This window comes from Capsicum annuum, chromosome 5, assembly GCF_002878395.1.
Source record: "Capsicum annuum cultivar UCD-10X-F1 chromosome 5, UCD10Xv1.1, whole genome shotgun sequence".
NCBI classification, from domain to species: domain Eukaryota; kingdom Viridiplantae; phylum Streptophyta; class Magnoliopsida; order Solanales; family Solanaceae; genus Capsicum; species Capsicum annuum.
Genome location: NC_061115.1, coordinates 216,251,263 through 216,278,873, shown reverse-complemented (window position 1 = coordinate 216,278,873; position 27,611 = coordinate 216,251,263). Strand labels below are relative to the sequence as shown.

At 36.7% G+C, this 27,611-nt stretch overlaps 3 protein-coding genes across 3 annotated transcripts; all 3 read right to left on the bottom strand.

Moving 5' to 3' along the window:
* Positions 1-13,908: 13,908 nt before the first annotated feature.
* Positions 13,909-16,252, bottom strand: LOC107872163 (ankyrin repeat-containing protein ITN1-like). The gene is made up of 2 exons (XM_016718945.2): positions 15,618-16,252; positions 13,909-15,317 (listed from the first exon to the last, which is right to left on the bottom strand). The coding sequence occupies exons 1-2, from the start codon at positions 15,883-15,885 to the stop codon at positions 14,791-14,793; spliced, it is 795 nt and encodes a 264-aa protein (XP_016574431.2). The 5' UTR covers positions 15,886-16,252; the 3' UTR covers positions 13,909-14,790.
* Positions 16,253-19,232: 2,980 nt separating this feature from the next.
* On the bottom strand, positions 19,233-20,467 carry LOC124898627 (ankyrin repeat-containing protein At5g02620-like). Its single transcript, XM_047412268.1, has 3 exons — positions 20,063-20,467; positions 19,324-19,668; positions 19,233-19,238 (listed from the first exon to the last, which is right to left on the bottom strand). The coding sequence occupies exons 1-3, from the start codon at positions 20,465-20,467 to the stop codon at positions 19,233-19,235; spliced, it is 756 nt and encodes a 251-aa protein (XP_047268224.1).
* A 232-nt stretch (positions 20,468-20,699) lies between these two features.
* On the bottom strand, positions 20,700-21,333 carry LOC124898788 (ankyrin repeat-containing protein At5g02620-like). Its single transcript, XM_047412761.1, has one exon. It carries the CDS (start codon positions 21,116-21,118, stop codon positions 20,726-20,728), a length of 393 nt encoding a protein of 130 aa, XP_047268717.1. The 5' UTR covers positions 21,119-21,333; the 3' UTR covers positions 20,700-20,725.
* Between the last annotated feature and the right edge of the window lie 6,278 nt (positions 21,334-27,611).

Sequence of the window (27,611 nt, the reverse complement as noted above, 5' to 3'; positions counted from 1 at the left end):
AAGTCTATAAGTTTGAAAGAATTTTGAGGTGAAGTTTCGTGTATGGCTTGGTTAGTTGAGAATATTTTATGTGTATCATCTGAATAGTGTAGGGAAGTTGTTATGGATAGAAGTATCAGAGAATATAAGGAATGTGTTTTACGAGTTTTTTCTTAGAAGTTCATATGTGGGTAAGAATATAGGCTTGAATGTCATGTTTGTTTACATACGGATGGATGCTTCGAGTGTTTGTGAATGTCTAATCTGAAGTTGAATGTGATTGTGGGAGTGGTAATAAGAATTATGCATGAGATGAGGAATTGTGAAATGCAGGGTATACTGAATTTATGATTCAGACTAGTACTACAGTATTATGTGGTGCGTCTTGCGGTTTGAGTTAGGCTTGAAGACAGTGAGAGGATTTAGTTCAGTTTAGACATTAGTAGATGGAGATATCAGCGTTCATGTGAGGAAAATAAGTGGAATCAATGAGCATGATATTTAAGGGGAAGAGTATAGCTGAGAGAGTATTTTAAAAGTGTGGCTAACCTGAAAGTAAGAAGTTTCTTTGCTTAAGGTGTGATAATTCTATCCTAGTTTATGAGTTATATGTCTATATTCTGGGTTAAAAAGTAATATCATTGTTGTGATTCCCTAGTTGGATATCTTGTGTAACTCTTTCCCAAGATCCCTTGCTTTCTAAGGCTACTAGAAATTCTTTAGAAAGATTGTTGAAGAAATACTCCAGTTAAGTGTAAGTGTCCAGTGTAATTTAGTCTGTATAGCCAGGAATTCAGTTTGACAGCCAGGCTAATCAGTTGTTGTGGTTTTCCATCTTTTCACGCAGTCCTACTATATGAAGTCTCATGCGTATGACCATCACAGGATATAATCTATTCCATCCATGTAAATTGTCAATTCAGTTCATTCCAAGCATTATGTTTCAGATTCAGCTATATGGTCATCGCTCGGTGCATAAAAGTTCAGCGCATAATCTCAAAATTTCTAAGTATTTTAGCTCAGACAATGTAATTCCCTTGTGCGGCCTAAGTCTGGTTGTCTCATGATTCGTACTTTCGTAAGTCATCGCTTCTCAATTCAATATGTATAATTGGATCATGAGTACTTTCAGAGAATCCTAAACTCTCAGCATGAATCAGCTTCTTGAAGCGAGTAAAGTCAAGTCAGCTCAGAATTCAGTATCATGATAGAAGTTTAAATATTTCAGATCGGATATATCTTTCTTAGAGGAAACATAATGTCAACGTTATTCCATACCTTTGAACTTCAACAAGTTCCTATCCATCATTCAGGGACGAATGATCCCAAGGGGAAGATAATGTAACACCCAGAATTTTTGAACTAGAAATCGAACCGTCGTTGTAACTCCCCCGTAAGAACCCTCCATAAGTTATCATCTAGTAGCATGCTTATAGAGTTGAAAACTTGAAATTTTTTATAAGTGTCAAAGATACTTAGTCTCATTTTTAACTCTCAATCTTCGGGAATTTTATTTTCAGTCCTCCCGATCTCCGATTTTAGATTTTCTTGTTTGTTGCGATGGGGCAAGGTTGTAGTGCATCTCGGATGAATTTCAGAATTTTTAGATGAGCCTAAGGGCATGTTTGCTGTTCCATTCAAGTATCTCCGCTCGATAATGGGGCGCCACCCTGGCTACTCCAACTCTCTAAGGCAGGCGCCGCCCGGGCTATTAAGGCGGGCGACGCCTGGGGTACTCCGGTGATCTATGTAGGGATCCGCCTGAGATATCGTGCCCAGCCTATTTTCAGCATCCTTGACTGTTTCGTTAAGGGTATTTTGGGTATTTTTCAATCCCCCAATCCTCTTAAACACGGGATTACAACCCCAAAACATCCCATTACTCATGTTTCTCTCAATTTTCTTCAAGAACACTCCCTAGGGTTTCAAACAAGATTCCCAAATAAATTAAGATTCAACCGTGGGTTTTCAAAACAAATTGGAGATTTGGAATCCCCAAGGGCATCAAGAAGCATCCATTATTTTCCGAAATAGAGGTATGTGGGGTTCATCCTAAAAAAACTACATGGGCTTAAAATCCATAAGAGCATGATTTTAAGATTTTTATGCATGAATTTCGAAGGGGTTTTGAAATCTATGTTCTAAATTACATATTCCGAATGTTTTAATGTTCTAATTGTTTTGACCTTGTGGTCTCATCCCCTAAATGGATTTACATGTATATGTATGGAACTTGAGATTTAAAATTATTTGAGAGCATAAATTATGAAATCTCTCTCTTGTATTGGATTAAAGATTATGGTTTTGTAATTTAGAAGATGTCTTCGCACTATTATAGCATTTGAGTATGATTTGAAATTGTTGAGAGGATGTTTCTTGATATAAATGTGTCCTTGGGTTTGAAAGAAAGAATTGCATGTGAATTGAGAACTTTGACATGACCACCCTATGCTATTGAAATGCTTGACAAAGATGAGTCCTTTGCATATGTTTACATGAGGTTTGAGAAAGAGTTTTTGAATTGAATTATTGAAATCGTGGTTCCAAACTTGTGTTTTGAAAACAGAGATTTATGACCGACAAATAATGGCTCAGAGATGTGACTTGCAAGTCAATGGTATGACGATACCATATGTATTTATGCCATAACGGATTATGTTTTTAGAGTATGTTTTCAGAGCATGTTTTCAAAGTATGTTTTCAGAGTATGTTTTCAGAGACTGCATGTTTTGATAGAGTTTTAAGAAGGTGATTAAAGAGGGTTAGGTGGTTACCCGAAGAAGGCGCGAGTTCAAGCAACTCCTGAAACCGTATTTGCCGATACGGGTAGATATTATTGTATGCTGGCGATGGCCGTGTGGCGTAGTAGATTCAGAGATTCTGACCATTGCGGCACACTTGGGTTGGGGGCTTCGCTGTCGAGTTAATGGCAGTTTTCATATAGCCCATGGAATTTTTTAGAGTTATAGGGTATACCACCTAATGCAGATGTAATACAGATTTCTCAGAGTCATGATGATTTTCACAGAATCTTTTAAAATGCCCATGTGATTTTTTGCTGTATGACATGTTTATGAACAGTTTTAAACTGCTCTCAAATATGTTGATTATAAATGATTATTTTGGATTTGCTTTGCATACCAGTACATTTGTATTGACCCCCCTCCTCCCTCTAGGTTTTGAGGTTCAGTCTAGGGGTCCAAATAAGCAGTAGATAATTCCGAAAGGTGATCAGATTGTGCAGTGGTGAGCCTTCTCTATTCCAGAAGGCCTGTCTTTTCAGATTATGACACTTATTTCAGTTTTGGTCTACTAGGGCCCTTGTCCCAGCTTTAGACCGTTGTCAGATTTTCATGTAGTAGAGATTTCGCAGACTAAGTCAGATGATGTTTAGATATTGTTATAGTTTTCCTTCATTGTTAAACTAATTTCAGAGTATGACCATGTTTCCGTATTCGATGTATAATTCTGAATTTTCTTATTTTTGTATGAATGTTGTGTAAGATTACCAAATAGAGAAGGGCATTTCGGGCCTTCCTAGTTTGTGATGTCTGTCACGGCCAGGCCCTAGTTTGGGTCGTGACAGGATTTGAAGTAAAAGAGTCCTATCAAATCTAGGAGAGGTGAGGTGGCAGCAAAAGGAAAAGAGTTACCTAATAGAGTTCTACTAAAGAAAGAAATGAACATAAAAAAGGACTCTATCACAAGTTGGCTTAAATACAACAAACGTGACTCAAATCCAGTACTCACGCACACACTGAAAAGTTACTCAACAATCAGCATATAAGTTCACATACTTGATGAAGAACCTAGTCTCTTACTTAGCAGGTCATAAACTATGTAGCAGGTAGGTTCTTTGAATTGTAATGAGTCATTGATTCTAGTCTCAGAAATCTATAAACTGAGTTAGGAGTTGTTGTCTTCAAGTTTGGGAACTCGAAGACTTGGGAACACTTATCTTGGGAAGATTACTGTTTTTGTAGTGATAGGAGTTAGAAGTTTTAAATCCTAGTTTATATAATGTCTTGTAATTTTGTTGATTGTTGAGGCTCAAGTATTTTAGTGAAGTTTGGGTTAAATCCTGTAGAGGTACAGGTCATCGTTTTTACATATTTCTCGAGCCGGGTGTTTTCCACGTAAAAACACTGTGTTCAGTTTTTACTTCTGTGAACCACTTTTACTTACCTGTTCCACAGATAGGCAATTAGTAGGATCCGTACTCCAACAAGTGGTATCAGTGCGATGTTGTCTTAAATAAGGCTAGCACCTAAGAAAAGTATCAACATAATGAATTCCGCACTTCCTACTGGTCAGTGAAGGTCAATCAACCACTAGACCTCCACTCTTTGATGGTTCTCACTTTATCTAGTGGAAAGCAAGGATAGAGATCTTTATTCAAGATGAAGACTATGAATTATGGGACAGGATTACTGATGGTCCCACTATACCAATGCAGACTGTTGATGGTGAACAAGTCAAGAAAGCAAGGAGTGAATTTACTCCTGATGACCTGTTGGTTTTGAGGAAAAATGCAAAGGACAAATACATCTTGGTTTGTGGTCTAGGACCGGCTGAATATAACAGGGTATCCACCTATACTACTGCTAAGCAAATTTGGGATGCACTGGTAAATGATCATAAAGGTACTTTGCAAGTAAGAAAATTCAGGATTGCTCTCCTATTTACTCAATATGAGGCATTCAAAATGAAGAAAAATAAAACACTTCATCAGATGATGACAAGGCTTACCACCTTAACAAATGAGTTGACTTCCTTAGGAAAAGTCATTTCTGAGGAAGAACAAGTTGAAAAGGTACTGAGGGTGTTACCAAAATCAAAATGGAATGTTAAAGTGACTGCAATTAGGGAGGCAAATAAAGATCTTAAAGGCTTGACCCTGGATGAACTTGTAGGGAACTTAAGGACTTATGAAATGGAAGTTGATGGAATCAAAGAACAAGCAGCCCCTGAGAAGATCTTAGCTTTAAAAGCTTCTGATAGTGATGATGAATTTGAACTTGATAAAGAGCAAGTTGCCTTCATAACCAAGAATTTCAGCCAGTTCTTCAGGAAGAACAAGTACCAAGAAACATTCTAATGATAATCCAAATGGATGTTACAAGTGTACAAAGACTGATCATTAGATTAGAGAATGTCCTCTCTGGGAAATAAAGTGGAGAAAGGAAAGGGTTGAAAAGGAACAAAAAGAAAGGGCCAAGAGAAAGGAAAAAAAAGAATATGCTATGATAGTTGCATAGGGATCTGACTCTGATAATGATGAATTTGATGAGACAACATTTATCGCCTTTGAAGATTTATACATTGAGGAAGAAGAGCTTCTGAGGTATGTTTACTTGAGCTCAAAGAAAAACTGAATATGTTTTCTAAAAAGAAACTTGTTTCCTTGATGAGTGATTCAATTGACAATCTCCAAGAATTAACTTCTGATAGGGATGAGCTGTTCAACAGCCTTGCAAGCCTAAAATTCGATTTCATTGACCTGAAAGTTTTCAAACATTTTGTTGAAAAATAAAATTGCACTCTCAAGAACCAAGTCACATTTCTTGAGTCTTCAAATAATGATCTTAAGTCTGAAGTTCTTAAATTGACTCTCACTGAAAATGGAAAAAAGGCCATGAGTGAAGAACAAGAAAAGGCTGAACTTGAGTTCACTAAGTACAAACAAGAATGCCATGATTTGACTGAAAAGATGAATAAACTAAGTCAAGAAGTTGCTAAGTTAAAGCTAGATCTGTAAAGAGTTAACAGATGGACAAATTCTTCAACAATTGTTCATCAGTTGAGTGAAAAAAATCATAATGAAAAACCAGGTTTAGGTTTTTTCAAAAAGGCTGATAATGTAAAAGATTTATATTATATCTTTGGCAATCTTGGACATCCTACTACTGAATGTCCTGTGGCTGCCAATAGCAGAGCTAGAATTCAGAATCTGGCAACAAATTTTTCTCAAACCAAGAATACAAGCACTAAAATTGGTCATAGAAATAGGTCCAGAAGGAATTTAATTTATCCTTTTACCAACAAAACAGGGCCCAAGCTTGTCTGGGTTCCTAAATCTAACCATTGATTTCTTTTGCAGGAGATGGTGAAGGGAAACAAAAGGCACAAGTAGTTAGATAGTGCATGCTCAAGACATATGACTGGTGACAATAAAACATTCCTTTCACTCTCCAAAATAGATAGAGGAGGAGTTTCTTTTGGAAATGGAAAAAAGAGAATCATTACTAGAGTTGGGAAAATTGATACATCTAAGTCAAAAGTTGTGGAGGATGTGTATCTTGTGCAAGGATTAAAGCATAACCTGCTGAGCATCTCATAATTGTGTGACAAAGGTAATAAAGTAATTTTTATTGCTGTAGGGGTTAAAGTCAAAAGGATGGACGCCAAAGAAATTGTGCTTACTGCAAAGAGATACAGAAATGTATACAAAGCAGACTTAATGGAAATACCAGGACCTGAGTTGACTTGTCTAACTGCAATAGAAACTGATCCCCCTCTTTGGGACAGAAGAGTTGGACATGCAAGTCTAAAACAACTAAACATACTTTCATCCAAAGACATGGTATTGGGATCACCTAAAACCAAGATTACAGAATAAAAGTTATGTGGTGCATATGTAAGGGGGAAGCAGATAAGATCCTCATTTAAGTCAAAGAACCATGTTAGTACTACCAAGTGCCTTGAACTGGTCCATATCGACTTGTATGGACCAATGAGACAACAAAGCAAAGGTGGAAAAAGGTATGTTTTTGTAATTGTTGATGATTATCCCAGGTTCACCTGGACCTTGTTTCTAGCCTTTAAAGAAGATGTCTTTGAAATCTTCATTAAGAAAATGGAAAAGAAACTGGGCACTTCATTAGTTTCCATAAGGTTTGACCATGGGACAGAATTTGAGAATGTAAAATTCTTAGATTTCTATTCACCAAAAGGCATAGATCATAACTTCTCACCTCCTAGAACACCACAACAAAATGGAGTGGTGGAAAGGAAGAATAGAACCTTAGAAGATATGGCTAGAACAACGATGCTTGCAGAAAATATTGCCAAAAATCTATGGGCTTAGGCAATAAGTACTGCATCATATATTATAAATAGATGCATGATCAGACCCATGTTAGAAAAGACTTCCTATGATTTACTAAAAGGTAGAAAGCCTAACATTTCTCCCCTTAGAACTTTTGGTTGCAAATGTTTCATACACAATAATGGTAAGGATAATCTGGGAAAATTTAATGCCAAAAGTGATGAGGGAATCTTCTTAGGTTATTCACTTCATAGTAAGGCTTATAGGGTTTTAAACAACAGATCTAACTGTGTTAAAGAAAGTATGCATGTGATTTTTGATGAATTCTATGATAAGACTAACCTGCAGGAAAGAAGCGACACTGAGGAATAGGTTCCACAACATGTTCCATCAATTAAAGCAGCCAAACCTGGGGGTATTTCATTGGGGAAATTGAAGCTGAAGGCACAGTGATAGGGGGAACTGAGCCATTAACTGACTCAGATCAAAACATTAGCAGTGATCCTAGCAGCTCACTTGGCTTGATCCCAAAAGGATACAAGTATCAAGGCTCACGCCCCATTGAGAATGTACTTACTGATCTCACTTCTAGAATCACTACCAGATCTGGACTGAGAAGTATGTATGCATTTAAGGCATTCCTATCAGAGATAAAGCCAAAGAAAGTAACTGAGGCATTGCTTGATGTTGATTGGATCATAGCTATATAGGATGAATTAAACCAGTTTGAGAGAAGCAAAGTATGGCACTTAGTTCCTCTTCCAAAAGATAGATCAGTAATTGGGACTAAGTGGGCGTACATAAACAAAGTGGATGAGCATGGAACAGTCACAAAAAACAAGGCAAGCCTAGTGGTTCAAGGATACAACCAAGAAGAAGGAATTGACTTTGACGAGACTTTTGCTCCTGTAGCAAGACTTGAAGCTATAAGATTACTTATTTCTTTTGCTTATTACATGGAGTTTATTTTGTACTAAATGGATGTAAAGAGTGCATTTCTGAATGGCATTCTGAAGAAAGAGGTTTATGTGAAGCAACCTCCAGGATTTGAAAGCAAGGAATTTCTAGATTATATGTACAAGCTAGATAAAGCTTTGTATGGGTTGAAACAAGCACCAAGGGCTTGGTATAATAGACTATCAAAGTTTCTACTGGACCATGGGCACACCATTGGTAAAATTGACAATATGTTTTCTTAAAAACTAATGAAAAGGATTTGTTAGTTGTGCAGGTATATGTAGATGATATTATTTTTGGCTCAACCAACATGAATATGAATCATGACTTTGATAGACTCATGAGCTGTGAGTTTGAGATGAGCATGATAGGGGATTTGAATTTCTTCCTTGGTATGCAAATAAAATAATCAGCATTAGGGACAATGATCCATCAATAGAAGTATGTCAAGATGCTTCTCAAAAAGTTCTCCATGGAAGAGACTAAATAAATAAGTTCTCCTATTGCCACTGCCATAAAGCTTGAACTGGATGAAACAGGTTCTGTTGTAGAACAAAAATAGTATAGAGGTATGATAGGATCTTAGTTGTACCTCATAGCAAGTAGACCTGACATTTTGTTTAGTGTAGTACTATGTGGTAGGTTTCAATCCAATCCAAAAGAATCACATTTGAAATCTGTAAAAAGAATCTTCAGATATTTGAAAGGAACTAGTGATCTTGGTTTGTGGTATCCCAAAGGAAGTAACTTTAATATAGTAGGATATTCTGATGCTGATTATGCAGGATATCTGGTGGATAGGAAAAGCACTACAGGTATGGCATACTTCTTGGGATCATGTTTGATTACCTGATCCACAAAGAAGCAAAATTCAGTAGCCTTGTCTATTGCTGAGGATGAATACGTTGCTGCTGGGTCATGCTGTGCTCAGTTGTTGTGGATGAAACAATAACTTTTGGATTTTGGGTAGATATAGGTTGTGTTTCCATCTTTTGTGATAACATAAGTGCTATAAACATATCCAAAAACCCCGTCCAATACAAGAGAACTAAGCATATTGATATTTGCCATCACTTTCTTAGAGAAAATGTTGAAAAAGGAAATATATCAATTATGTTTTTTTCAACTGAGGAACAAATTGCTGACATATTTACTAAGTCTTTGAGTAGGGAACACTTTGTAAAAAATAGGTTAGCATTGGGGATGATTAAAATTGTATAAATATCCCTCAGTGATTGACTAGAATATGTTATGCCTTAGTGAGTGTTGATTAATTCAGTCTTACACATTTAGTTGTGCATCCTAATTCCAAGATTTTAAAGCATAGTGGTATAACCATATGTTGTTTTTTGCAGATAGACTGAATCATCAAGGCAAGAGTGGTTATGGAATAATCAGAACACAGGTATGATTATTGTTTTCCATAGTAGCATTAAGAGAAACAAGTTATCTACATGGTTCTCTCTTTTATGATTAAAACCACCAAAACCAACAGTCTTCTTCTTCGAAAGGCTGACAGACCTTTCCCATTAGTACAGAACTTCTACATCAGTACGTTTCTCCAAATCACAGCCCCCATACATTTCAACTTCCTTCTCCTTCCTCTTAAATACGCCTCTTATTTTCTCTTCCATCTCCACTTCTTTTTCAACATCTAAAAATCCAACAAGCTATGGCGTCTTCCTATTCTTCTCCTTCCTCTACAAAATCTACTACTAATCCCTATTCAAAAATTATTCTTCACCCAAACATCACTTTACCTTCACCTATCCAGCCCTAAATTTCTCTCAAATTATCCAATTTTCCATTGTTCAAAACTTTACCACAACCTTTCTCTCACTCCTCTTTTAAACCCTTATTTTTTTCAAAACCCTTATAACTACCTATGGTTCCTCTTTACATCCTTGATCGAGATGATGTTTCCATTGCTGAACTTATCCCTAGACGGTCAAGATTGACTCTAAAATGAAAAGCATCTTCTGTCACTATTGATGTTGATGTTGATAATCATGTACAATCTTATCCCATCATCCATTCAACTCAAACTCCACATACTCGGGGATAGAAACAACGGGAAGATGCTTATTTGGAAGAGGCACTTAGGGCAAGTAAAAAGAAACGGGTAGTGTCTACTGCTTCTCCCCCATGTGAGCCCTCTTCTCTCCAAAAGAAAACAAAAGCATATTATAGATAAAACCTCAAAGCCCTCCTTCTCTCGTAAATTGTCCTCCCCTCCCATTCCCAAAGCCTCCTCATCCTCAAAATCCACTATCAAAGCTTCTACTATCAAATTCTCTACTGGTAAAGGTTCAACATCCTCTAAAGATTCTCCAAACTCCACTTCACTTACAAAGAAATAAGTTCCCAAGCCTGTTTCTTCTGACCCATCTGACTCAGATTCAGACTATCTTCCTGATACTTCTTTTGTTCCTCCGACTTCCATTGATTCTGCTGATGATATTCATGTTGATACTGCTACTGATCAAGCTTCTCAATTAGACCATGTTTTGCACTTTCAAAAATGAAAGATGGCTAGAGGTAGAGTTTTCACTGGCTTTAGGGGTCCTGATATGGATACATTAGTTTCCAAATTGAGAGATCAGGGGTGGTCATACTTGTTTCTACAAAGTGATCATCAATGAAGGTTTTGTAGAAATGTAGTGTATGAGTTTTATACAAATGGAGTTACGATTGGGGAAATAATCTCCACCATTTTTCATGAAAACCATCAATCTTTATTCTACTGATCTGGGTAGAATTGTTAGTGTTCCTACTGGAGGTTGGGGTCATTATGTGAAGGGATCCTAGCTGCCTCTTGATAATCTTCCATCAGTTCTTGATATCTATAGAAAATTCTCAGGGAATCCTCTTCTTTCTTCTCATCGTAGGGTTATGTAAAATGAAATGTTCCCTCTCTATCAGTTTTATTTTGATGTGGTTCAAAAAATGATCTTGCCCAGGTACCTTGATGGAACTATTGAATTCTGAGATTCGAATAGACCTTCCTCTACTCATCATTAAGCATATGCAAAGGGTACTCGTCAAAGATACAAATGGTCATGCTCTACCCTGCCAGTTCTGGCTTGCATCTGTTTTCGTGGATTTTCGTATACCTGTTAAGGTGTGGTCCTTGCAGAATACTAAGGATGTGATTGGACAAGTGAACCATGCTAAGTTACCTGTTGCTATGAGATAGGCAGACAACCCTATGAAAAAGTTGTGAAATGCCTTAGAGGCAAAGCAGGGTGAGCTGGAGGTTGCACAGGCTGCATTGGAGGCTGCCCAGGCTATTCATGAAGATGAAAAGAGGGTCCTTTTGAAGCTCAAATTGCTTCTCTCATATCCACCTTTAATAAGGAACGAACTGAAAATGCTGATATCATTAGGAAGTTGACCTCCCTTATCCCCTCCACCTCCTCTAATTAAAATCCTTCTTCATCCCAGAGGCATTTTTACTATGCTATTTTCTATCTAACTTTGTTTCTCTTTTTGTTTTACTGGGTAATGATAATTGTATCTATTTTTTTGTGCATGAAATAGACCTCTTTTGCTTCACTTGATCTACTTCTGGTTAATTCAATGCATAGTTATCTCTTCCTCTGAGTCTTGCTTGTTTTAGTGATATCCCCAGTGGCCATGAATTATCAAACAATTTTCACTTGATGCCTCAAATTTTCGATGATGTCAAAAGAGGGAAGAACAGATTATACAATTTTTATAACTCAATTGGACTAACCTATTTTATTCTACTGTGATTCTGTTATTTAATTCCTTCTTGAGTATATTAGGATTTTGTGATGTTGAAGCTACTATGTTTGTCAACATCAAAAAGGGGGAATTTGTTAAGGCATGAGGCATTTTGATGATAGACATGTGACTGAAACTTGTTGTAGAGGCTGGTCCATTCAAGTGAAATAGTCTAGCTGGCAAAGAAGTTTGGATGATATGATTCTGTGCTCAAGACAAGCATAGATAACATTGATCACATCAGAAGCTGAGTGAAACAAGAAGTTTTGATGAAGTCAAGTTGATCAAGGAGTTCAGTAAGAAGAGGATTTGAAGTAAAAGAGTCCTATCAAATCTAGGAGAGGTGAGGTGGCAACAAAAGGACAAGGGTTAACTGATAGAGTTCTACTGAAGAAAGAATTGAACATCAAAAAGGACTCTATCATACGTTGGCTTAAATACAACAAATGTGACTCAAAGACAATACTCATGAACGCACTGAAAAATTAATCAACAATCAGTATATCAGTTCACATACTTGAAGAAGAACCTAGTCTCTTACTTAGTAGGTCATAAACTGTGTAGTAGGTAGGTTATTTGTATTGTAATGAGTCATTGATTCTAGTCTCAGTAATCTATAAACTAAGTTAGGAGTTGTTGTCTTCAAGTTTGGGAATTCGAAGACTTAGGAACACTTATCTTTGGAAGATTAGTGTTTTTGTAGTGATAGGAGTTAGAAGTTTTAATTCCTAGTTTATATGAAGTCTTGTAATTTTGTTGATTATTGAGGCTCAAGTATTTTAGTGAAGTTTGGGTTAAATCCTGTAGAGGTACAGGTCATGTTTTTTACACCTTTCTTGAGCCGGATGTTTTCCACGTAAAAACACTGTGTTCAGTTTTTACTTCTGTGAACCACGTTTACTTACCTGTTCCACAGATGGGCAATTAGTAGGACGCGTACTCTAACATGAGCCATTTCTAATAGTTCGATGTCATATTTGTGCCTTTTCTCATATAGATACAATCAGCTCAAACACTTTTAAGATTAGGATAAGCTACATACGAATCCAAAAGTTCTTGAAATGGATAAGAGGCATCAAGAGCAATTGGAAGATGAAAAACTTCAATCGTATAGTTTATAGATCTCACAATGCCTTTTTTCCATTTAAAAGTATATTTTATATTGGACAAAATTGTAATTCAAATTATTTTTTACTATTTAAAATTAACTAGAATTTTATTTATCAAAATTTTCCTTATTTGAAGTGTATAAAATCCTAAAATTTAGGAGCTTAAGATTAATTATTATTTTTCATATATATATATATATATATATATATATATATATATATATATATTTTATAGAAGCAGATCAAATTTTATTTTATCCCCGTTTGTCTGTTAAAAATTGAACGAAAAGATGTGAAAACTTCAAAAGTAGTTGGCTTTGTTTTGTAGAGCTCATGTTATTAATTTGAATAACAAATTATGATATTATTTCTTCTATCAATATTGAATATCCATATTTTATGAAATTTATTGTTAGCACAAAAAATTTTATGAAATTTTAGACTATATTTTTTTTATTAAAATATTTTAGTAATTTCTTGAAAATATTTTGTCATGTTTTAAAAAACTGTTTATGAATAATATGAATACGCGATTGATGAATAAAATCTTGAAGATAAGTTAACTTTACAGGTCTTCTTTTGTTTAATCGATTCAGGTACTAAGTAACAAAACAATTTTTGATTCATTGAAGTAAAGAATTGAAGACATCCAATGAAGGTGGAGGGACTAATTATTCCAGTACCACAATGTGTATTGGTTTGCAGCTTAGGTACTTACCAATATGATTTGGAGACTAAATGTCAAATTCAGCAAGTGCTTTGATGCCTAACATATGATAGAGATTAAGATGAAGAAATATTTTACCAAGTATATTCTCTCACGAAAGAATTTTTTCCTTTTTGTATATAATTTAAATGCTTGATGTTAGACATACGTGCAACGCACGTATCCTAGACTAGTAACTAAAATAACACGTAATGGACTAAAAAACCATGTCTGTCATATGTAATTCAAGGGATTGAGTAAAAACTGAAATACGTAGTTCAATTATACATTTGGAAGCAATAAGTACAAGTACTAGCTAGCATTCATGTCTCTCTTACACTCATCAAATAATAACAAAGAAGTACAATAAAATAGAGAGGCAACCTATGAAACAGACAGTAACGGCAAAACCAAGTGAATGTGATAAAGTAGCGACCATACCAGTTGCGAATGCAATTACAACTGCTAACATTGACAAGCACAGAAAAATAATTGCGCGATTACAAAGCTTCTCTATATGTTTATGTTGGAGCTTTGTACTTACATTTACCATGACAAAGTAGATGAATATGTGAACAGCTGAGCATGTGAAGGCAATGGCATCGGAAACAACAAATGCACGAAATGTTGTTTTCCTTGTTAGAATCGCCATCCCTTTATTAGAGCTATCAGGGTCACTCTCAAAACCTCTTGGCAATGTGATACTAGCGGCGAAAGTGACTGTCATTATCAAAGTGTCCTCAACAATATGGATTTGAGCTACTTTCATAATACTTTCGACTTCTGTTTGATCTGCCTTTTCAGCTTTATCGTGATCATCTTCCCTCAGTCGCATTTTGACTCCTGTTCCCATTTCATCATTTGGATTGTGCATGTACTCGTACTTCCGCTTTAACTCAAAGTCACATTTTCCAAATTAGCCAATGCTACACAAATCCTCCATCAATTTCTCCTATTTTCATCAATAGAATAGTTTATATTGAGTCATTATTATTCTACTCTTGCAAGCACAAAATAACTTCAGAAGTTATCTGAAGTTTTGTGGAACTACTTGTATTTGGACAAAAAGCTGAAGATAATTAGCATATAATACGGAGGCATTTGAACTTGAAAAGGAGTATTTGATGTTTTTTGGAACTACTTTGTATTTGGACAAAAAGCTGAAAATTTGAGAGTGAATGTGAACCACTCTTTCACTTGACAAAATCCGTAAACTAGTATTTCAATATTTCATCAGCATATACTCAAGCGCAACCAATACTTGAAAAACAAATGTGCGGCCGCTTAGTCTGGTTTTCTTTGATAAATGACATCTTCTTTGCTCTAGGATGGTTTATTAATTCAGGCACATGGTTACCAGAGACAGCAAGCAAATGAAGAGGAGTGTTGCCGTCACGATCTGGCTCATCAACAAGGCTGTCGCACTTATCAGAGTCTAATAAGGAGCAGACTACCTTGTCTTGATTGTTCAATACGGAAACATGAAGAGCATTTTGATTGTTTCTGTTAAACATATCGCGACAATCAGGGCGGTGATTTAATAGCTTATTTATCATGTTTATGTCACCTTCACTGGCTGCAATGTGAATCGCTCTCGTCCAATCATTTTCATTGCTTGCCGGAAGGTACACTAAGGATGTTTTCCACGCCAGCATATCAGAAACTACGTCTTCCACTCCTAATTTAACAGCATAGTGCAGTGAATTCCAACCCCATAAGTTAGGTTCCTCGCATAAAGGATTATTCCATCGCCATAGTGATCTAATGCAATCTGGATGCATCAACAGTTAACACGATAAATGTTCAAATAAGGGGTTAGATCATATCGCAAATATAGTTGCACAACAGACATTAAGAAACCATCAACAGAAATTGCAAATAAATGTTTTTTAGAGTGGTCGCATAACAAGTGATCTGAATGCTACATAAGTTGATTATAAGTTGATGCGGCTAATGATAGGATCCTATTGAGACTATCGACATGATAATCCAAATCTATGTGGACGATGTTAATTATGGGAAAGTCAACTGAAGTTAGATACTGATACAGCAAATAACAAAAATTATGTACCTTCATGTTCATGAATTACTGCTGCATGCAGCGGCGTTCTATTAGATGGACCTGCAGAATAAGTTGGTTTCTTGCAGTACTCCAAGATATTAATTAAAGAATCATGAAAATCATATTCAGCCGCCAAATATAGTGGTGTCTCCTGCGCATGGTTAGGCAGAAATTCAAATTCAGGATCTTCTTTCACCAAGAGCTTAACCACATCTAGATGTTGGCTCTGCACGGCCTTGTGCAGGGTTGTATCTCCACTAGCATCCGTCATCATCATGACATGGCAGTAGGATCTCCACTAGGATCTTCTATGCGTGCAAGAGTGGTTTCATTTTTCTTGTTTTGACAGAATAACATTGCCGGAGTAATCTTAAGGACTTCTCTCACGAAATGGGAGCGGCCATAGAGGGCTGAGACATGGAGGACCGTGTTTCCCTTTGGAGTGACTTGGTAGCCATTTTCTTCATCCCTTTTCAAATGATCAGCAAGTAGAAAATTGGCATCTCCGATATTGCCTCTCATCGCAGCATTATACAGGGTCGGATCCATTCCTTATGATTTGGTGTTTTATCCAAAATCCCCCAATGATAATCCTGTGAGTCCTTTGCTTTCTCTGATGAAACATTATTATATAGGAAAAACTAATTTGATTCTTAAGGAATCTCAAAGAAGAAAGGGATCTGGTGCTTGCCTTGACCACAAGAAAGGGATTTAGATGTTTCCGTATTTCGCTTTCATGTCAAAATTGCAGGTGATGAGTTTAGCAAGGGTTTTTTTGATGAGAAGTGTAAAGAAACATACTAGAATTAAAGCTCTAATTGTATCGGAGAGCCAGTGGTATATTTGATTTGAGAGAGAAAAACTCCGATTGCACATCATATAGCTTACTCTAAAATAAGGTATCTTTAATAATGAAAACATTATACAAGATGAATTCATATTAATTTTGAAACAAGATGTTGATGAAATGTCTATCACTCAAGAACATTATAAAAAAGATTGAAGATTAGAGCTTCTTAAGCACCAAAGTGAATGTCATTTCTCCAAAAGAAAAGATTGCAATGTAAAGCATCGTAGCTGTGCATAGGGTCAGGGGGAGAGGACCAGACCACAGGGGTCTATGCGTAAGAAAGTGTGTATAATACTACGTTAAAAAAAGTTTTTCTTGCGAAGAAGCTTTGATTCTTCTGTCGAAATACGGACAAATATTTTGATTCAATATTTTCAAAGAATCAACTAAGGAAATCTCATTTTTCGTATATTGAAAACAAGAACTATTCATATGTTAGTTAAACCAAAATTTGGATTGTACAAATTTGGATCCATTTTCTTTTCATTTTTTCCTTTTTTTTTGGATTTTGGTATTTATAAATATTTCAAATTATGATCTTGTGTGTCCTTTATTATATTATCATCGAAATATTCCTGACACGGGCAAAATTTCTGTCATGTGACCTCCAGGTCACGGGTTCAACTCTTGGAAACAACTTCTTGTAGAAATGTAAGTTGAGGTTGTGAATAATAGATCCTTCTGCTCGGGTCCTTCCCCGGACCTTACAAATAGAAGAAGTTTAGTACACCAGGCTGCCCTTTTTATTTTTAGAAATATTTTGGACACCACACAAACATTTTCCTTTGATAAAAAAAGAAAAGCTAAGGTATTTAATTTGTTCTTTGCTTTAATTGGAAGCAAGGAGTTTGTTTAACTTTTTTCACAGGGCCATCAATAAATGGTACCAGTAAACTTTGTCTATCAATGCTAGAATAGATGAGAAGAAATCACCCTAGCATTTAGCTTCTAGTGAAAATTGAACCCAAGACTTCATAGTACACAACAAACTTCATTGAACACTAGGCAACACCTTTGGATGCTCCTCGGTGACATCTTTGAATTAATACTATAATTGTTTTTTTCATCCAGAGAAAGCAATCCTACTTGCGATGTTAGTGGTGGTGGAACCACACGTAGAGTCGGAGGGTAATGATCATGAGGACAGAGCTAGTCGAGATGAAAAATTAGTCGAAAACATTATGAAGGTAGCTCAAATGCATTTAGTTGTGGCAACTATCTATTAATGACACACTAATATTAACTATTATATAGAAAAAAAAAAGAATAATATTAGAGTGCTCTTTTTGATGAATCTCCAAAATAGAAAACTAAGTACAACTTTTTGCCTTTGACCCAAAGAAAGGCATTTGTTACCTAAACTTTGCTTTCATCAAAAGAAAGGGATAACTTCTTATTTGGGTTTTATATTTTATAATTTCATTTGAGATAAGCATCTGGTGCCTCCTGAACTATGACCAAAGTTGCTACGACATATCCCAACTTCATAGGGGTCGTATTACCCCTGAACACAATTCAAGCGTATTTTTGTCACCTTTTTGTGCTGAGGTGGCACCTTTATTACATAAAATACGGGTCACGTCAAAGGTTCCATGTCAGCTAAAAAGGTTGACAAAAGGTATCACGTCATCTAAAAAGGTTGATAAAAATACGCTAAAATTTAGTTCGGGGGTAATAGAACACCTGTGAAGTTGGAGTGTGTTGTACCAAATTCGGTCATCGTTCAGCAGGGTACTAGATGCTTTACTCATTTCATTTCATGAAACCTATATCTTGTAAGGCCATAGTTTGTCAGTATGAACATCTCCACCATTATTTTCTATGAAGTAGAAAACCGTACTCCTAGGCAAGATTTTATGTTATGTCGAAAATAATTTCTATAATTATCTATTACTCTCTTGTTCTTAGATTATCATAGTATTCTGTTGTAGTTACTGTTCCTTTTTTTTTTTCCAGACTGCTTTGTCATGCTCTCTATGCCCTTGGAGTGACTAATAAAGTTGTTGCCATGTGACCACAACAGCCTCTGGCAAAACCATAATGTAAGGCTACATACAATACACCGTGCTGCTTTGAATTGTTTTTCCTTGCATTGAAGGTCCATCAAAATTTGGAAACCTCTTTGCCTCCCAATGTAGGGGTAAGATCTACATATACTCTATCCTCCCCAAACTCCACTTGTGGAATTTCACTGGGTATATTGTTGTCGTTGTACCATGAATTATTTAGTGAAGGTACATTAGTTCTATAGCATTGTCGGTGACGAAAAATGATCTCCTGCGACCACTTACAATTTTAATAGAAGAAAATGAACTTACATAGATGTTATTGTCAAGAAAGGACCTTGGGCCTAACTCAACCTCAAAAGATAGCTCAAGAGGTGAGCATTACCCAAGCCCATATAAGAAAACCACTAGTCCATTCCCCAACCAATGTGGGACTTTTACCCACTCTAACAGTTATATCTTGTGATAAAGGATGTATAACTAAAATAACACGTAATGGACTAAAAAGCCATATCTGTCGTATGTAATTCAAGGCATTGGGTAAAAACTGAAATATGTAGTTGAATTATATATATGCAAGCAATAAGTACAAGTAGTAGCTAGCATTCATGTAGCTCTACTGGCTTATATTCTTCATCTTACTCTATAGACAACCGTAAATAACAACCAAGAAGTACAATAAAATAGAGAGGCAACCTATGAAACAGACAGTAACGGCAAGACCAAGTGAATGTGATAAAGTAGCAAACATACCCGTTGCGAATGTAATTAAAACTGATAACATCGACAAGTACAGAAAAATACATGTGAGATCACAAAGACTCTGTATAAGTTTTTTATTATAAGTTCTTCTACTTACATTTTCCATGAGGAAGTAGATGAATATGGAAATAGCTGAGCATGTGAAGGAAATGGCATCGGAAACAACAAATGCACGAAATGCTGTTTTCCTTGTTAGAATCGCCATCCCTTGATTAGAGATATCGGGGTTGCTCTCAAAACCTCCTGGCAATGCGATTCTAGCGGTGAAAGTGACTGTCATTATCAAAGTGGCCACAACAATATGGATTTGAGCTATCTTCATAATACTTTCAATTTCTGCTTGATCTTTCTTTTTAGCTTTATCTTGATCATCTTCCCTCAGTTGCATTTTGACTCCTGTTCCCGTTTCGGCATTTGTATTGGACATGTACTCTAACTTCCGCTTTACCTCAAAGTCACGTTTTCCAACTCAGCCAATGCTACCCAAATCCTCCACCAATTTCTCCTGTTTTCATCAATAGTAAAGTTTATATTTAGTCGTTCCTATTGTACTCTTGCAAGGACAAAATAACTTCAGTAGTTATTTGAAAATACTATCAAATAGTATCGAACATTATATTTCAGACAATTAGCATATAGTACGGAGGCATTTGAACTTGTAAAGGAGTATTTGAAGTTTTGTGGAACTACTTGTGTTTGGACAAAAAGATGAAGATTTGAGAGTGAACGCGAACCACTCTTTCCCTCAACATAATCCGTGAACTAGTATTTCAATATTTAATCCGCATATACTCAAGCACAACCAGTATTTGAAAAACAAATGTGCGGCCGCTTACCTTCTTTGTTGTCATTGTGCATGACAATGCTATATTAAGTGGAGTCTGGTTTTCTTTGTTAAATGACATCTTCTTTGCTCTAGGATAGTTTATTAATTCAGGCAAACGGTTACCAGAGGCAGCAAGCAAATGGAGAGGAGTGTTGCCGTCGCTATCATCAACTAGGCAGTTGCACTTATCAGAGTTTAATAAGAAGTGGACTATATTGTCTTGATTGTCAAATACGGCAACATGAAGAGCATTTTGATCGTTGCTGTTAAGCATATCCCAACAATCAGGGCACTGATTTAATAGCTTATTTATCATGTATACGTAACCTTCACTGGCTGCAATGTGAATTGCTGTCGTCCAGTCATTTTCACTGCCAGACGGAAGGTACACTAAAGATTTTTTCCAACCCAGCATATCAGAAACTACATCTTCCAATCCTAATTTAACAGCATAGTGCAGTGAATTCCAACCCCATAAGTCAGGTTCCTCGCATAAAGGCTTATTCCATCGCCATAGTGATCTAATGCAATATGGATGTGTCAACACGATAAATGCATAAATAAAGGGTTAGATCTTCTCGTGAATATAGTTGCACGACAGACATTACGAAAACATCAACAGATTATGGGAAAGTCAACTGAAGTTAGATACTGATACAACAAATAACAAAAACTATGTACCTCTATGTTCCTGAATTACTGCGGCATGCAGCGGCGCTCTATTAGATGGACCTGCAGCATAAGTTGGTTTCTCGTAGGATTCCAAGATGTTAATCAAGGAATCATGAAAACCAGATTCAGCCGCCAGATACAATGGCGTCTCTTGCGCATGGTTAGGCGGAAATTCGAATTCAGAATCTTCTTTCACCAAGAGCTTAACCACATCTAGATGTTGGCTCCTCACGACCTTGTGCAGCGCTGTATCTCCACCAGCATCCGTCATCCACGTAAGCTTCTCCTTAGTATTATGATCTCTTAAACATGCAAGTAGCACAAGTACTACTTCAGTATGCCCTTCATTAGCTGCTATGTGAAGTGCGGTTTCATTTTCTTGTTTTGACAGCATAATAATGCCGGAGTAATCTTTAGGACTTCTCTCGCGAAATCGGAGTGGCCATAGAGGGTAGCGACATGAAGGACCGTGTTGCCCTTCGGAGTGACTTGGTATCCATTTTCTTCATCTCTTTTCAGATGATCAGCTAGTAGAAAATTGGCATCTCCGATATTGGCTCTCATCGCAGAATTACACAAGGTCGAATCCATTGCTTTTGATTTGGTGGTTTAACCAAAATCTCCCAATGATAATCCTGTGAGTCCTTTGCTTTCTCTCGATGGAACATTATTATTAGGAAAAACTAATTAGATTCTTAATGAATCCCAAAGAAGAAAGGGATCTGGTGTTTGCCTTTATCACAAGAAAGGGATTTTGATGTTTTCATATTTCGCTTTCATGTCAAAACAACCCACTCCAATCGCACATCGTATAGCTTAATCTAAAGTAAAGAATATTGAATAAGTGAAATTAAAAACCATGACCAGATTTTACAATTAGATTCAAACAAGATGTTGATGACATATCTATCACTCAAGAGCACTGTACAAAAAGATTGAAGAACTGCAAGCCAGTGAACATGTCAAGGTTGTAACATAGACATGAGTCTCTGTGTAAGTTATGCAGAAAGTTTCAGATCACAAGGTCCATTCGTTCACCAAAGCAAAGGTACTTCTTAGTAACACACGGTATTATCTGTAGTAGCTTGCTCTTGTAGCATCTTTATCAACTTCCAACGTAAAAATGTATGACTAACACATAAGGCAGCTGAGACATGCTCGACTTTACAAGTTAAGAAAGGAACCAAAAAAAGAAAAATAGAAAAACAAGAGATTATTATCATAGGTTGCTTCTTAAGCACCAAAGTGAGTGTCATTTCTCCAAAAGAAAAGGCAAAGCCAGTAGTACCTTAACAAAATGATGGGGTTGAGTCGGTAAATAGTGGAAGCTTAGAAACATTAAATCCATGGGGGAAGCCCCATTCATAATCTCCCGCTATGCGCGGGGTCGGGGGAAGAGGGCCTGACCAGGTCTATTGTACGTGGCCTTATCCTGTATTTCTGCAAGAGTCTGCATTATTGTAACTCCCCGAAATCCCATCCCGAGATATCACATGGTGCTTAAGGCTACAAGTAGCCCCAAGCTAACCCTTTGAGCCTATTACTGCATTCGATACTCATTTTTAAGAATTTCAAACAAATGGTAGAATTAAATCTCCTCAATTCACACTGTAGATATAATGTCCAGATCATAAGATATAGAAAAGTCTGATAATACAACTGATAGTCTAGTCTGACAGAGCCTCTACAACTCAAGAATAGGGAGCCAATGGGACAGATCCCCAACTGACTCATACTGAAATGAAAGAAAATAAATACAGCAGCTGGTAGTACTGAACATCAGAAGATTAGGTTCTCGAACCATGAGGACTCACCCCTGCAAATATGTAGATGAAGGCGCTCGGAATCACTGACGCTGCTGGGACTGAGCACCTGAACCTACACATTTTGAGACAATGTAGCACATAGACGTATATGTGGGTCAGCACTTGGGAATGTACTGATTATATGGGCGTGTATGCAATTTAAGTAAACATTATCATTAATCTTTAGAAAAAAATATCATGAATGCTGGTTATAATGACTCACAAAGCTTGAATAAAATCTGAAATATAGGCATCATAAATCATGAACAATGAACATGTATCATAAACCTCGTGAGTCATTATACTTAACTCAAAAATCTGAATTTCTCTATTTATTCTCAAAACTCGTAAGCTAAAGAAATCTTTAAAGATTACTTTGGAAATTTGGGACTGTGGGAATTTCTTTTAACTGACATAAACCATGTGAGCTCTCATGGAGTCTAACGGCTCACCCACGTTGGGGAGAGTTGTTCTACCCTTGCCATTGGAATAGAACCTCAATTTTAGTGATCACTATCTCGGCCTTAGGCCCATCATTCTTAATCTTATGGTGGCACGTTGTTCTGGGGAAGTAGGATGCGCTAAACCCACACTTCCCGCTCGATGCTAAATACTGCTCCCGTACTCAAGCTCAGAACTCTTTTAGGAAATCCACGTTAAAATAACTCAAGGGTCTATAATGGAGACCAAATCATATTTCTCTTAATTTAAATCATACTAAATTATGGATTCCTATTTTGACTCAAAATTCACAATGTAAACCTCAATTCAATTCTCAGTAAGAAATTTTCAAAAGGAAGACTCAAGATCATAACATCATCAAAATCCAACTTCAATCTTGATATAAAAATAATAGTTCAATCTTCCAAGAATATAGTATCATAATTCAATACTTGTCTCATATCAACTCAAAATAATAATTCATACTCAATATCATTCTTGAAATTTATTGAACAATATTAACTCGTAAAGAAAACGTACAAATCACAATATAAACTTTTAGATCAAAGCATAATAAGTAGAAATATCACAAAATCCACAACTTGAATAACTCATAAATTAAGAATCTTCAAATACGAATATTTGGAAATAATTTCATGTATAAATCATAAATACTTTAAATAAAATCAAGTTTTAGGCATAAGAACGGAAGAATTGTTCTTGTTCAAACCCCACATACCTCAAATTTGTGAATATGAATGAACTTTTGATTTTGGAACTCTATTCATGAAATTGATAGGTGCTCCTTGAAGATCTCGTTCTGGGGATTCTGATTCTTGAATTATTTTTGGAATTTAACGGCGGAATTTTGGTGGATCTAAGTTTTAAGTTGGAGGCAGTGTCTTTGTTTTCTGGATAGAACTGATGAGCATCAGTGTATTTGGCCAATAGGAACCTCAAATCTCATGTTAAAACAGAAGAAGACTAAAATTATTGGAGCATAGGAATGACCTGCCTTGCCTAGAGCACCGCTGTACCCAAGGCGGCGCTTTGGCTAGAGGGATGGGGAGACCAGGGCGGCGCCTTGGCTAGAGCGGTGGGGAGACCAGGCCTTGAGCTACTGAAATGGCATACCAAACATTCCCTAAACAAGGTCCAGAAATTCTGAAACTCACCCGAGATTTACTATCAACTTGCCCCATCGCAACACAGCTTGAAAATCCAAAAATAGATATCGGGAAGGTCATAAAATAATTCCTCGAAGTTAAGGGGTCAAAAATAAAGTAAGTGTTGGAACACTTAACCAAATTCTAAGAGTAAAGCTTCTTTTAATTCGCTCGGAAAGCTTAAACGACGAGTGAACTCACGGGGTCTCACAATATTTCCCCCTTGTGAACATTCATCCTCAAATGTCTCTAGTAAAGCTAGGAATATAGATAAAACTGAGGATACACGGCTGAAATAACTTGCTCAACTGACTCTACTACACTCTAAACTTTGAGTACTTCAAAGAATACATGAACTCGTGATAAGAATGGCTACACAGATGAATCATGAGTAAGAAAGGGCAGAATTAAGAAAGAATAATACCTTCGGCTTTCTCTGGATTGGCGAAGAAGAGGTGCGGGTACTTGGCTTGCATGTCTGCTTCTGCTTCCCAAGTAGTGCCCTCAACTGACTGATTTTGCCACAAAAATTTGACCAAGGGAATTTCTTTGTTCCTTAGTCTACAGATCTGGTGGTCTAGAGTCTTAATGGGAACCTCATCATAAGAAAGACTGTCCTAAACATCTGGATTCTTGCAAGCGTCTACAACAATAGAATCACCAATACACTTCCTAAGCATAGATCCATGGAATACCGGATGAACAACTGACAATTTCGCGGGCAACTCAATTTCATAGGCTACTTTCCAAACACGGCTCAAAACTCTATAAGGACCAGCATACCACGGACTAAGCTTCCCCTTTTTCCCAAACCTCTTCACCCCTTTCATGGGTGAAATTTTCAAATACACGAAATCACCAACTTCAAATTCAAGGTCTCTTCTTCTCACATCTGCATAAGACTTCTGACGACTCTAAGTTGTATTCAACCTTTCTCTAGTCAACCTCACCTTCTACATAGCTTCAAATACCGCATCAGGTCCAACCAAAGCAGCTTCACCCACTTTGAACCAACCTATTGGTGATCTACATTTCCTCCTATACAGAGCCTCAAACGGTGCCATCTGGATGCTAGCGTGATAACTATTGTTATAAGCAAACTTTATCAATGGAAAATGCTTATCCCAACCACCTTTGAAATCGAGATTACATGCCCTCAACATGTTGTAACACCTCGATTTGCTGAACCGAAATGCTACATGGTGCTCATGACCCCGAGGGACCACAAACTAACCCATGAATGATATCTGTACCTGTATACTACAAATCATAATATAATAGTGCAGAATACATGGAACTATAAGGCCATAAGGTTCAACTGAATAAAATAATGTGGGCAAAAATTCCCAAAACAACTAAATCTAAACGTAAATCTGAAAGTAAATCCGAAAGCCTCGAAACTGTCTGGATAAGGAGTTAAATGAACATGTCTACAACTAACTTCGTAAAACTGAACTGAAGAAATAAATGAATTAAATCATATTGTCCTCGAATCAATGAGGACTCACTGTGTCTCTGCGATTGGAATGCTGCCACTGCTGGGATGGAGCTCGTGTCTCGAAACCTATGGTGTAACACAAAAAGAAAGCACCATAGCACAAATGCGTTAGTACAACTGGAGTACTGAGTATACGAAGAAGGTAGGCTGAATATAAAGGGTTTCATGCATAAACAACACTGACTGATTGATATGAACGTGGGAGTGCAAGCACACATATATAGAAACTGGGACCGTGAATACGTGATAGCATGCTTTGTAAGCTAATACATGGTTTACTGATAACTGTCCTGGCTGATACTAAAATTGATAACATGGATGATTGTATCTGACAGTCCTGTATATACTGAAATCTGAAGAACTATCTAAGTTCTTTTACTGAGACTGATATTGAAACTGTGGGAAGTAGTGTTTAACCGACGTTCCCCATGTATGCCGTTATGGCTAAGCTGGGGTCCAATCTCTGCCCCGAATGGAGGGGTGTCAATACTGCGCCACTGGTAAGGACAGATGTGAGTGACCCTTATCTGGTGGGTGCTCAATAAGAATGGTGGGAACCCTAAACTAATAGGTTAAGCCACCTCATCAACCCTAATCTGACGGGTTAAGATGTTTCAACCTACACTGGCTACGTAGTTTTGGAACATAAGGATTGCTACTAAGAATCGCACCCTGAACTGGCGGGTGAGTTTCCATCCTTGGGTTCACTCGGTGCTAACCTCTACTCCTATCTGGAGGGACTGGACATTAATAATTGACTGTACATGACGTAATCTTACTAAATTCCGTTGACTGGCGGAATGTTACTGATATCTGACAACTAACTAAGATCATGAGCTTTGCTTGAGTCACATGACTGACTGAAGTCTATGGAATCATAGCTTGATTTTGGATATCATGAAACATGACATGGATCTTGGCACACAACTATAGTTTTCGGGTACAAGTACCCTTAGGACATGATGGAAGAAAACTGACGCACATGACTGACTTGATCATAAGAGTAGAGTCCATAATATATAATATCATCAGTAGGGATCTCATACTATGCATGGTTATCAACAATGTATTGCATGGAAAGGATTTCATATCACATCGAAGTACTTGCACAATCTTAATATCGTGTTCATTGCATAATCATATTGGCAACACATACTAATAGCATGGAAGCTCATCTGGATTGCATGGTTATTATGCATCTTGTTCATAAGTAGGATTTGCAAGTAAACATAGCATAATCTCATAACAATAGTTCATGGGTATTCCAACAACATTTACAAGGCACATTAACAACATAGAAGTCATTGGAACGTAAGGGCATATCATGAATCCTTCACTTAGTCACAATTTAGCTATATTGCATGATTTCTAGTTCCTTAGGCATTTTCTATATTGCATGATTTCTAGATCCTTAGGCATTTTATCAAACACCTTACATGCACATCTTAAGCATAGGTGAATTCATCAAATTATACATCATGAACAACCAAATTTACATGTTTCCAACTCATATGATATCATGAATTCACAAAAACATATAAAGATTCCACCTTGGGAATCGCCCAATATCAACAACATGATCATCAACACCCAACAATATAGAAATCATACTTTTAATGAAAAAGAGGAAAACAAACAAGAATCAACATGGGTATGACCATATCACCACAATCAACCAAGCTTTTGTATTTTAAAGATTGATTCTTGAGCTCCATGGACGAAAGGAATCCATGGATGAACACTACGCATACCTTAGAAGGAAGATTCTAGATGATTGACGGAGGAATTTCCTTGAAACCGGATCTTTAATCTTAATTATGCAACCCTAGTTGTTTTTCCCATTTAGTGCTCTTGGATGATGAGCTTTGAGATGAAAATAGGGTTGCAGTATGTTTAGAAGATATATATTTTGTAGGGTTAAGTTTAGGGACGTGTAAGGAGTATTTAAAGACTTAATTACCTTTAAAATAACTCAAG

Coding starts and splice junctions, on each gene's coding strand:
- LOC107872163 (XM_016718945.2), bottom strand. CDS start 15,885: ATGATGATGACGGATGCTAGTGGAGATACAACCCTGCACAAGGCCGTG. Junction 15,318..15,617: donor AGTAATTCATGAACATGAAG/GTACATAATTTT, acceptor TGATGCATCCAG/ATTGCATTAGATCACTATGG.
- LOC124898627 (XM_047412268.1), bottom strand. CDS start 20,467: ATGCTGGGTTGGAAAAAATCTTTAGTGTACCTTCCGTCTGGCAGTGAA. Junction 19,669..20,062: donor GCACAATGACAACAAAGAAG/GTAAGCGGCCGC, acceptor TTTGAGGTAAAG/CGGAAGTTAGAGTACATGTC.
- LOC124898788 (XM_047412761.1), bottom strand. CDS start 21,118: ATGCTGTCAAAACAAGAAAATGAAACCGCACTTCACATAGCAGCTAAT.